Here is a 12397-nt window from a genome sequence, read left to right as displayed (position 1 = left end):
GTTTCCACTTTCTCACCAAACTCTTACCTAGGCAGGTCAGACTTGGCTCATAGCTTTGCCTCTGTGAGAAAGATCATCATAATCATTTGGCCCTGGAATCCTTGTTCAAAATGTATGCAGATCACTATTGCAGTAGGGTATCATGTCAGACCCACTTTAGGGGTTGTAGATTATCAGGAGATCTCATCTGGGTCCTATTTGTATGCAGTCCCTAAGCCCCTTGGGGATGACTTAGGAGGAGGACTTTGGGAATGCTTAGGGTCGTGCTCCCTTCACCAATGTGTGGGTAGCTCCATGTGGTGGCAGAGGCTAAATGATAAAACCCTATGAATGTCAACCTGAGAAAACAGGAACCCCACCCTAAGCCAGTTGAGAGCCAGTGAGTGTGAAATCAGCTCTGAGGATAGCAGAGGAGTTGGCGAACTGTGCCACACTCGTGGCTGCTTTGCCCAGTTCCTTGGAGGCTGTGTTTAAACCTTTTGTCAAAGAGAGCAGTAGGTCCATTCATAGTCTTAGAGGGAAGACCTTTTGTTTTCATTTGATGGGATGAAAAGATATTCATTTTTTGTGGATGTACAAAGTGAGTCTCAGAGGTTTATGGCTAAGCCAGTAGCAGGGTCATGAGGGTAATCTGACTGATAAGCCTGGGCTCCTCCATTGGCCTCGCATCACTGTTTGATTGTAATGTCCCTGCTGAAGATAGAGGGTAAAATTGGCAAGATTCTGCCCATATTGGTTAACAGCAGGGAGAAGACAGTGTGGTGTCCTTCATTCACTGTGTGAGGCAGAGCAGAACTTTTCACAAGTATGTCTGGTGGATAAAAGTGATCCCTGCAGCTTTCTTTGGACTTGATGAGTTGGGAGCATCTTGTCCAACCTAGAGATTGAAAGGAAATATCAAAGATAAAGAAGGATACAAATGGATATTTCTTCCTGTACCAATAAAGAAGTAGCTTAGTACAAAACCTCATATAATTCCAAATACACATCATTTTGCTTCTTTATTGGCCAATAATTCTAGGAAAAGTTACTGTGCTTACACTGGGAAAGTATCAGCAAAGTGCACTTATGTATGAGAACCTACAATTGATTGGACCCTATGACCCACTTGTAAAGGCCCATCTGCCCCTTGCTTGACCTCTTTGCCTTGAGTGGAAAAGCCCTGGGGATGCAGCTGCTTTGGATCCCAGATGACAGGGATTCTTCTTCATTCCTTGAATCAGGCCCAAACAATCTCACTATGTTTGAAAAGAGGCAGAGATCTGAGTCTATGTGGACCAAATATTTTTTACTAATTGCAGTCCATTCTCACTACACTTGACTCCATGCCCCATCTGATTTTGTATATACTTCCTAAATGCTTAACTATTTTGGACATAGACTGTAAACCTCTTGAAGGCAGGGAACTTAGCACACAGAAGACTTTCAGTAAAATTTTGTGGAATAGGTGAATGAGACAATAAATCCAGTATGGGAATTAAAAGACCTGGATTTTATTTTTGTTCTGTTTCAACCAGCTGTGTGACCTTGGGAAAGTCACATATCCTTTCTAAGCCTCAGTTTAAGTATCAATAAAATGTAGATACTTGCCCAGCTAACTCCCAAGGTTTTTGTGAAACTCAAGTGTGGTAAGGTGTATAAAATTGCTTATTATTTTTATTAATTCTTGTATCATTTAGTAGCTAATTTTGTTCATGGGAGAAATTCAATCAGAGTTGCTGCTACAGGGTTACCTCTAATTCTGGACTAGACTTTTTAGTCCCCTTTAGGCCTATTTCTTCCAACGTTCTGTAGAAATGCTAATGTAGATTGGAGTAAAGAACTAAAAATAACCATATGGTAAAATCATACTAATTTACATGGGCTCATCACCCAATCTTAGCAGAAATAAGGTTGTAGAAAATATTAACGTGGACCAGAGAGATGACAAGTAAGTTGGCATTGGGTACCTGAAGCACTGTGATAAGAAAGATTCCAGTGCCATGCCTGGGTGGAAAGAGTACTGTGCTTGATTTTTATTTTTATTTATTTATTTATTTATTTTTTAAGATTGGCACCTGAGCTGACAACTCTTGCCAATCTTCTTCTTTTTTTTCTGCTTTTTCTCCCCGAATCCCCCCCAGTACATAGTTGTATATTTTAGTTGTGGGTCCTTCTAGTTGTGGCATGTGATATTTTTTTTTAAATTGAGATATAATTTACATATAACACTGTGTAAATTTAAGGTCTACAGCATATTGATTTGATACATTTATATGTTGCCATATGAATACTACCATAGCTTTAGCCAACACCTCTGTCAGCTCATATAATTATCTTTCCTTTTGTGGTGAGAACATTTAAGATCTAGTTTCTTAGCAATTTTGAGGTAAATAATACAGTATTATTGACTACAATCACTATGCTGTGCATTAGATCTCCAGAACTTTTTCATCTTCTACTTGCATTGTGCTTGATTATTGATATGTGCAGTCGATATAGAATTGAAGAATGGCAGCATGTGTACCATCCTGGACTAGATAACCTTTGAGACCCATTCTCAGTGCTGTAGTTCTGTAGAAGTGCACACCTTCTTTAATTTTAAAAGTATTGGAGACCTTGTCTCTTTGCCCTAGTGAATACTCTAGATGTTGTAGCAAAGGCACCCTTCCATTTCTAATATTCAAAGGCTGCATCCACTTCTGATGGGGAAACTGGATTTAAAGCAGCAGTTCTCAACCAGTGGTGTGGTGTCTGTTTGAGACACCAAAGAGCAATAGGAACTTATAATCCTGTCAGGAAACCCAAGAGCGGGGAGGAAAGAAGCTGCTTTGCCAAGTGTTCAAACTGTATTCAAGTGTGGTGGTTCCTAAACTTTGTTGTATGTAAGAGTTACTTAGGGGCAGGGATGGATGCATATGCTGTGGGATCTGAGTTCTTACAATTTTCGGGAACTTTTTTTGGGGAAAAAGAATACAAATTGTAAAAAGAATTGGGGGCCAGTGGCATAGTGGTTAAGTTCACATGCTCTGCTTTGGCGGCCCAGGGTTCACAGGTTTGGATTCTGGGCGTGGACTTATGCACTGCTCATCAAGCCATGCTGTGGCGGCATCCCACATACAAAATAGAGGGAGATTGCCACAGATGTTTGCTCAGTGATGATCTTCCTCAAGCAAAAAGAGGAAGATTGGCAACAGATGTTAGCTCAGAGCCAATTTTCCTCACCAAAAAAACAAACAAAAGCCTCCCCCAAAAACAAGATAAAATTGGATGCAAGGCCTTGTACAGGTCCCATGAGTCCTGAAGTTTAAGCTTCATTAATTTCATAGTAAATCCACTTCTACTTAGGAAGCTTCTTAAAAAAATCTTAAAAATCACATTCCTAGATATTCTGATTCATTATATCTGGGGCCCAGAAATACATGTTTTCAATAAGTGCCCTACTGTGTTATGGTTGCGCTGATGTTAAGAAAATAGTAGTACATGGCTGGCCCGGTGGCATAGTGGTTAAGTATGCACGTTCTTCTTCAGTGGCCTGGGGTTCGCCAGTTCAGATCCCGGGTGCGGACATGGCACCACTTGGCACACCATGCTGTGGTAGGCATCCCACATATAAAGTAGAGGAAGATGGGCATGATGTTAGCTCAGGGCCAGCCTTCCTCAGCAAAAAGAGGAGGATTGGCAGCAGTTAGCTCAGGGCTAATCTTCCTCAAAAAGAAAAAAAAAGAAGAAGAAGAAAATAGTAGTACAGATACCTACCTATTTCCTGACACATAAAAGAATTACCCAAATTTGCTCCATAACTGAAGCAGCAACCTGTCTCCCAGCACTTACATATTAACCCCATTTTCTCCAAGCAAATGACATAAACTCTACAGAGAACGCTTTCCTTCTTGGGCTGAGAGTCAAGCTGGGATTCACCTCCCCCAGGTTGCTGGTCTTCTTTCCTTTGCCTTCTCCACAACTGCTGGCATTGGCATAGCTCTCTGGCTCCCAGGCATTGACTGTGAAGGGAGAAAATAACTAGTATTAACTTCAGGTGGCTGGTATGCATTTGATTATCTTCCAAACCTCATGTCAGACTGTTTAAAAGAAAATCATCTGTTCTGAAGGAAATCTTCAGTCCTGTTGGATCTATCCTCCCTAGAGAATGTCCAAGCAGAGCATAGGAAAGGAACTCGCATTTAGCAAGCACCTCCTATATGCCAGGCACCTCTCACAGAGGATCTTAATTAACCTTCAAAAACACCATGAGAGGAAAATATCATTAGTCCCATTTTACAGATAAGGCGACTGAGGTTGGAGAAGTCAAGCAACTTTGTCAAAGCCACTTGGCTAGTGAGTGTGAGTGGCAGGTCTATCCAAACCCCAAAGTCTTTGCTTTTCTCATTGTGCCAGCCTGCCTCTGGAACAGAAGGAGATCTTTATAGATCAAGTCCAAGGACCCAGTACATCAGCAAACTACAGGGCATGGGACTTCAAAAATGACAAATATTGTAATGGTGACTCTACTGAGCAGTAAGGTGACAGCAATCAGAAATTTGATCACAGTGCTTCATTTCTGCCTCTCCTCTAGATTCTCATCTCTGTCTAAAAGGAGGGAGAAAAGTAGAAGAGAAAGAAGAGAGAATTTGAGAGAGGGGAGAGATCAGTCCTTTGACTTGAAGGTTTCTTGGCTTCCGTGCCTCATGGAGCCCCGCCTGATTCCGAGACAGAGCAGCCAGAGAATCCAGTTCAGATTCAGAGTCAGGAGTGGGGTAGGCATCAAGGGCTCTGTTCTAACCTCCTTTGCAGCCTCTTCCCACTGAGTCATTTTCCCTGGGGTTTGGCATCTTCCATGATCAAGTAGGACTGATTGTACTGCCCTGAGGGGAGAAAATGGGCTGGGTGTGCACAAGGAGTTCTAAATGTGTCTTTTACCAGTAGCCCTCTCAGGGTCTCTACCCTTGTGCTCTGACAGACACACTGTATGGGGTGAGGAAGTCACCTTTCCTATACTCCTGTTGGCTTTAGTGGGACATAGGAGGAACAAAGGTGAATTGACATTGCTTTTAGGTCATGAGCCAAATATGGGGACAAATGGCTCGTCTGCATCTTATTACTAATCTCGTATTTACCTTCCTTCTGTTGGAACTGGAATGTAACCCAAACTGGAATTTTATAGAATTTGAGTCCTGGCCAGTTTAAGGAGGGCTATTTCTGAAAACAGTGCAGATGAAACCATACACTTGGTTGTTGTCATCTCTGTAATGATTGCTTAGTGTTTAAATGTCGTCTGTCTATACATGCTATGGCTGGAATTCCCTACGAATACAATTTATTCTGTCCCAAAATCTGGCTACAAGGTGAGCTCACTTGTGTAGAGGTAAAGTATTATTAATAGTGTCAAACTACAAACATTTCTCGGACCTTCTTTTATAGAGAAGCTGATTTTTTCAATAAGAAATGAAGTTATTTTCCTTCTGTTCTTGTCTCACCCCCTACTTATTCTGTACCTTGTTGTTTGAAAGGGCTAGAAAAATCAGTGCTTGTAGTTTTCTCTCCTTCTTTACTCCCAGGAGTCATGGAGGTGGTAATGGTGGGAAAAGTCTGTAATAAAGCCCCCATCACTAGATAGACCTTACATTGGAAGATGCCTGGTAAAAAAGCTATAAAACAAGAAAGAAGCAATTAAAGGACAACTGAGAAAACTTTATCTTACCTGACAAAGGAAAAACTTTATTTTACCTGACAAAACTCTAGGCCTACCCAGCTGATATTAAACTTTTAATTGTGGTCCCATTGATCTGTCCATAAGTTTAGGGTGTAGGCACAACATAATGCCAAGAATAAATGAGAATAGAGATACTAATAAGAGATATGGATTAAATCCCCAGGGGGCCTTTGACTAAGTCAGATCAGAGTGAAGGAGTAGACTAAGTCTTGTTTACCTATCATTCTTTTTTTTTTTAAAGATTTTATTTTTCCTTTTTCTCCCCAAAGCCCCCCTGTATATAGTTGTGTATTTTTAGTTGTGGGTCCTTCTAGTTGTGGCATGTGGGATGCCGCCTCAGCATGGCCTGATGAGCGGTGCCATGTCCATGCCCAGGATCCGAACCGGCGAAACCCTGGGCCACTCAACCACGTGGCCGGCCCAATTGCCCATCATTCTTAAGGCCATAATAATAATAAGGATGGAGGGTATAACACTTGAAAGTTTCCTTCTTTAAAAAAGGTGGCTCCGGGGCCGGCCCAGTGGTGCAGTGGTTAAGTTTGCATGTTCCACTTTGGCAGCCCAGGGTCCGCCGGTTCGCCATGCCGTGGTAGGCTTCCCACATATGGGGTAGAGGAAGATGGGCATGGATGTTAGCTCAGGGCCAATCTTCCTCAAGCAAAAAGAAGAGGATTGGCAACAGATGTTAGCTCAGGGCCAATCTTCCTCACGCACACACACACACATACACATACACCACACACACAGAAAATTTACATAGGAGGATGTATCTGTCAATGGATCAGATAGGACATTTTTCTTTTCTAGGTACCCTGTTCTAAACATATAGGTTCCTGTGAAACCTAATGCATATTTGGAAAGTTTCTTGATTAATAGAGAATCTGAGCAATAGGAACTAGATGGTGTAAACTATACCATAAATGATAAAGACCTAATGGTTCATCTTTCTCCACCAGAAAGAAATTTCAGAATATTTATAATAGAAAATCTTTTCCTTGGCCAAATTCTGTAAACAGTAACAAATAGTCTCCATCTTACGTTTTTCTACATTCCATGTCGACCTACGTCTTATGATGATCATCTGTGTTGCAAAACATTCTCATCCTTACGGTTTCATGTTTCTACTTTGCTCTGGGGACATTTCCGTGAACTGTCTTCTGACTTTCTGGGACATCCTTCTGTGCAGACTCATGTCACCTGTAGTGTGGTAACTTCATAGGGCATCTGTTTTTGACTCTGTAAATTTGACCATTTACCTAATTTTTATTTCTGTGCTGCTTGGTGTCTGTCACATCCCAGTACCCAATGTAAGTTTAAATTCAGAAGAGGCAGTTTCAAACTTATAAATGGGGTGATATTTCAAAACTCCATTCATAAGTTGGTTATTTGGAATTCATCATTGTTCCATAGATTTGTATCGTGAATGATGATTAGCTCTCCAAACTAACAGACAAACATCCTTTTAATCTCTTTGCGTGGCTCAAATAGTACAGGGTATTAGTTTAAATTCTGCATCTAGGAACCAACCACCATGTCATGCAGGAGGGAGGAAGAAGCTCTTCCTTTTTCTCTGGGTTCTAGGTTAGCCCAAGGCAAATTTTTGAATTAGGTCAGATTGATCACTGGCATCTTTCTTTCCCCTTAATCTCCCAGTTTTCCTTGTCCTGAATTTCTAAGAGCTAGTATCCTTAGTTGTTTTGAGTCCTAGGATGCATAACACTATATCCAAGAAAAATCTACCCTGCGCAGAATGCTCTAGACTCCAAGATGACTTAAGTTCCCTATTACCCGTCACACCTGCCATTGACTCAAGGGAGGTGTCACATGTTAGGAGGAAAACAATCTAGTTGAATTACTTTATGTTGATATTGAGTGACTGAAAGCTCCTGAACACTGTCAGAGGCTTTTAAGTTTTTGAGAGATTTTTTTTCACACAAATTATCCCTGTGTGAACTTTAGAAAGTATAATAAAGGGAGTGAAAACACTCATGTCATGTGAGGATATAATTTGCTGTACCTGGGCTACATCCCAAGAACTTATCCAGTTATTTCCCAATCTCTAGTCCTCTCAACAGACTGTAGTTTTTAAAGTTCTTTTTTTCTATTTTTCTGCTTGTGAACCCCTAGTTTCTCTAAAAATGTTGTTTTATTTTATTTTTCCATCAGTGCAGCAGCAGCATCTAGGGAATTGCCAGTATGTAAAGGGGAACTGCCAGTGCCAATTTATTGATCATAAACTACTTGACAGAAAGAATGGGTGGGAGAAGGAAAGGAGGGCAGAAGCAAAGAAACTTAAGGCTGAGATTGAAAACCATTGACCAGCAACTGTGGAAGAACAGGCATTCTCACACAGTGTGAGTGGGAGTGCAAAATGGAACAGCCACTATGGAGGATAATTTAGTAATGTCTGTCAAACTTTTCATGCAGCAATCCTGCTTCTTGGAATTTATCCTATTGCTAAATTGTAGGTACACAGAGAAAAACGTGTAAAGTCATTGCTTGCAACATTGTTTGTAAAAGATTGGAAACAACCATAATATACGTCAATAGGGAACTGGTGGAATAAGTTATAGTACAGCCATACAACAGAATATTATTCAACTGTTAAAAAGGAATGAGGCAAATTTATACATACTGATGTGTAACAGCCTATAAGATACACTGTTAAGTGGAAAAAAAGCAGTGTACAGAACAGTGTGTATTGTATGCTAACATTTATGTTTTTAAAATATATACACCTATACGTGCTGAGCGTAGGAAGGAAATTGAATAAGTCAGTAATAGTGGTTCCTTCAGGGATAGAGAGCTGGAGGACTGAGAGATCAGAGTAGGAGGGAGACTGACTTTTTACCATGTATCTGTGCTATTTGAATATTTTACTATGTGCGTTCAAAATAAATAAAATTCAAATAACCATTATCCAAAGAACACCCATCAGAAACCGAGATCATTTGAAAATCACAGCATGTCAGGACTAAAAGGGCCCTTGGAGATTAGAAAACTGAGTCTCAGAGAGGACATAGATTGCCAAAAGGAGACAATAATCCGTTTCCTTGAGGCTTTAGCTGCTACTGAGTTCCACTCCACTCAAAGATGTCAACTAAAAGTCAGTGTCTACCTGACTTTCTCCAGTCTCACCTTTGCCTGTTAGAAGGGATCCAGTCTGAAACTTGGATGTAAGGGTTAGATGACAGCTTAGGGAGGCAGTGCTGTTTCTGTAGGGAGCAGCAGTGACTCTCAGGTTCTTCAGAGTATGCTTGACCTTTGACCTTTTCTCCAGATATACAAGGTTGACTTTTACTTTGCTCCCAGAGCCAAGGCAGTGGAGGGTAGCCACAGTCTGATTTTGGATGAATTTGGACCTTTTGGCTTCTGCCTGAACTTCTAGAAGAAAAGCCAGGCAGAAAAATGAAACTAGTTCTTAATCTAAATGGTGCCCAGCTAAACCACTTCCCTTCATGACCCCAGTTAAACTCCACTGCTGTACTTTCTTCTCTCTCTCTCTCTTTTTTTTTTTTTTTTAAAGATTTTCTTTTTCCTTTTTCTCCCCAATGCCCCCCGGAACATAGTTGTGTATTCTAGTTGTAGGCCCTTCTAGTTGTGGCATATGGGACGCTGCCCCAGTGTGGCCTAATGAGCGGTGCCATGTCTGCGTCCAGGATCGGAAACAGCGAAACCCTGGGCCGCTGAAACGGAGTATGTGAACTTAACCACTCAGCCACGGGACCGGCCTCCTTTCTTCTCTTTTTAGTTTACTTCTTCCTCAGCATGTGCTTATGGTATAAATATACAAGCCCTGCCTTTCCTCTCTCCTGCCTTGGGTCCCATGAAGCTAGGTGACTGCAGTAAATTCAGCCCAGGGAAATGTTCATAGATTATTTTCTCTAATGCAGAGAGGGTTGAGTGCTGCCTCCTTCTCTTTCTTCACCCCCATCTGTTTGATTTATGTGGCCATGCCTTAGGTAATAACAGTTAATTTAAAAATTGGTTTCCAGAAAGCCTCTTGGAGGGATACATATCTTTAAAATAGGATATTTGAGATCTGGGCAAGGAATAGGGGAGACAGGCCTCTTTCAGAGGTAAAAATGTTCTGAAATGGCAAAGTGATTTTTCAGAAAGGGGCTGTTCCCTGCGTTGCATTAGTGCATCCCTGATCCTTCTCACATTCTTTGGGAAGAGGCTTGGCAACTGCTGTCTCTGAGTTCTGGGAAAAAAAAATGGTTAAGATTTACTGGGTAAAACTTACTCTTTAGAATTCTGGGCACTGGAGAGGGAGATATAAAAGAATGCAGTTCCTTCTCATAAAACTTGCAGTTGGAGAGATCAAACACTCCCCTCAAAAAGACTTTAAAATATAGGTAAGTAGGAGTTAGCCTAGTATAAAGAAAACTGAGGACCAGTCTGTTACTCTTAGGGGAAAAAAAGGTGAAATAGAGTTTAGTGAACTTAACTAAGTTAATGAAAGACTAACCAACCTATTCCTTCAAACACTGCTTATTATCTCTTCTCCTTCCTGTTCTATCTACTTTCTTGTATTAAAACTCTTGAAAGTTTGTTAGATGTAACCTTGGACGAGATATCTCTCTAGGTTTCCAAGAAACCGTAGGTCATAGTTGTTTATGCTTTTTAGCACATAACTCACAGGGTGTTGTGAATTTTCTTCATTTGTTGGATTTATTACTGCTGCACTTTATACTGTTTGGCCTTAGCTCTGTTGAGCTAATTTTAGAGATAAAATATTTAGGACGTTTTGAACAATCATGTTTTAAATAAACAGTTATCAAAGAGCAGCAAATAGTGCCATTCCACCCATTCCCTCAGCTCTCCCCACCCAAGAGCATCCCCATCTATTTGGATGTAACACCTTAAAAAAGGAAGACAACGTCTTCTGAGGGATTATGAATTTGGGAGTCCTAGGTGATGACAGTACTGAAATTGTGACAGCACCCTCCAAGAAAGAAAGCCATCTAACGGTGAACGGACTTTCAATGCTAGTTACGTGAACAAGACAGAAGAATGCATCACATTCTCTCAAGACTTCTTGCCATGAAACAGACAGCTATCTCTCTGGGTTGGGTAAGTCACAGTCCTGCTTAGAGGCTAGAGGATATGTGGGATCACTGGAAAGCATCACCTACTGAGTATTGGCTGTATATATCTCTACCCTGGGGAATAGACCCCCAGACACTTTATAGGCCTCTCTTTGGATTTTCCAGGATATTAGGCTAGAGAAGTACTTACCTTTCTTGTTGGCATCGTAGGATGTAATGATTGAGCTGAAAACTAAGATGGTATCCATGTTAGCTTGAGCACATGCTCCTTGCAGAGAGAGTATGCTGCTAATTTGTCACACTCTCTTATAGCCTTGTCTCTAGGTGCTTTCACTGCCCTAGAACCAAGTTTGACCCTGGGAGAGTCTGGTTGCACCCTAATTATTTTGCCCCATTTCCTGAAGACCCAGGAATAGAGCTAATTGGAGAGAAAACCAAGTCTGCTTGCTAATGATTGACTCAGAAGGTCTTCCCCTGACTTCACTGCTAGTGCCGATATAAGCAACTGTAATTGCCTTCAGGTTTCCCTAGAAGAACGGCCAGGAATACCCAGTGGTATGCTTTACAAATACTTCCAGATAGACATGTAGACATATGCATGCATGGTCATTGACATGAGCACATAGATTTACACGCTGACATAAAGAGATGTAGAGATTTCTATTAAGGAAAATGATTTCTAGAATAGAGAAGGAAACTAGGACTGAATGAGTCAGTGAGTTACACTGGAGAGAGCGCTGGACTAGGAATCAATAGAATTGAGTTCCAATCCAGGCCCTGTTATTAACTATATCACCTTGAGAAAATTGGCAGACTTCTCCAGATCTCAATTTTCTCCTGTATAAATGGAGAATTCTGATCAAATGACCACTAGAATTCATTTACAGTTATGCACATAACCTCACATTAGCCCAGACATACTATCTAGTTTTGCACATTTTCACACTTCTGAATAGTGAGATGGGTATAGGTAGACCATATTCCCATGAATATTGGGCTTAGAGGTTGTGAGAAAGAGCTAAATACTCCAGATGAGTGATACTATCTGCAGTTTAGACTATCTGTCTAGTTTTCCTAGACAGATAACTGTTGTTGAAGATTTTTCTAAAATTGTATCTTTTAGTGAAGAGTATAAATATAGCATATACTCTGTAGACTTTGTGATAGCATAGCTAGGTGGATCATAAAGCAGAAATGAAGATCTTCTCAGATCCCCTGCCCCAGTCCTGAGCCTCTGCAGTCTTTCTACTCCCTTAAATGTACTCCATTGGAGCCAACATAGGTTTGACTATGCTTATGAAGGCTCTAGAGGCTGACACTTGATTGATAATGATGTAAAGGGAGCTTGATTCAATGGACTTCACATGAGGGAGTTCATGAGCTCTGAGTCAAATCATAATTTAAATATTACCCTGTTTCCTGACATTTTAATTTAGGTTGAAATATGATTGAGCTAAATTGAGCATTGAGGAAAATCTCGGTAGGGAAACGGAGAGCAAAAAGATGACACTGAAGGACACCATGTTGCCTGAAACATGGAAGGAGGAGAGGAAGTGCTGAACTTCCAGCCACAGTGACTTTCATTCAACACGTATTTATTGTAGGCCTACTTTGTGCCAGACACTATTCAAGCAGGGAGCAAGACCAAGTTTAT

General features: G+C 40.9%; 2 protein-coding genes across 11 annotated transcripts in view; one reads left to right on the top strand and one right to left on the bottom strand.

The window, feature by feature from the left end:
- Positions 1–12397, top strand: part of ACACA (acetyl-CoA carboxylase alpha) — a 271880-nt gene that overhangs the window by 20524 nt on the left and 238959 nt on the right. The window contains exon 1 of one of the 10 annotated variants that reach the window (XM_070227567.1): positions 10689–10768. The exons of the other annotated variants lie outside the window; for them this stretch is intronic. The gene's annotated coding sequence lies outside the window, so the exon portion shown is untranslated. Of the gene's footprint in view, positions 1–10688; positions 10769–12397 lie in introns of those variants that run through there. 10 annotated transcript variants of the gene reach the window in all.
- On the bottom strand, positions 800–10991 carry C11H17orf78 (chromosome 11 C17orf78 homolog). Its single transcript, XM_005597948.3, is given in 8 exon segments — positions 800–877; positions 3863–3983; positions 4425–4563; positions 5475–5627; positions 8831–9076; positions 9826–9887; positions 10382–10403; positions 10934–10991. Coding segments are annotated over 8 exon segments (879 nt in total).

Source organism: Equus caballus, chromosome 11 (assembly GCF_041296265.1).
Source record: "Equus caballus isolate H_3958 breed thoroughbred chromosome 11, TB-T2T, whole genome shotgun sequence".
NCBI classification, from domain to species: domain Eukaryota; kingdom Metazoa; phylum Chordata; class Mammalia; order Perissodactyla; family Equidae; genus Equus; species Equus caballus.
Note: the sequence above shows the minus strand (reverse complement) of the source record. Positions and strands in the feature narration are given on the sequence as shown.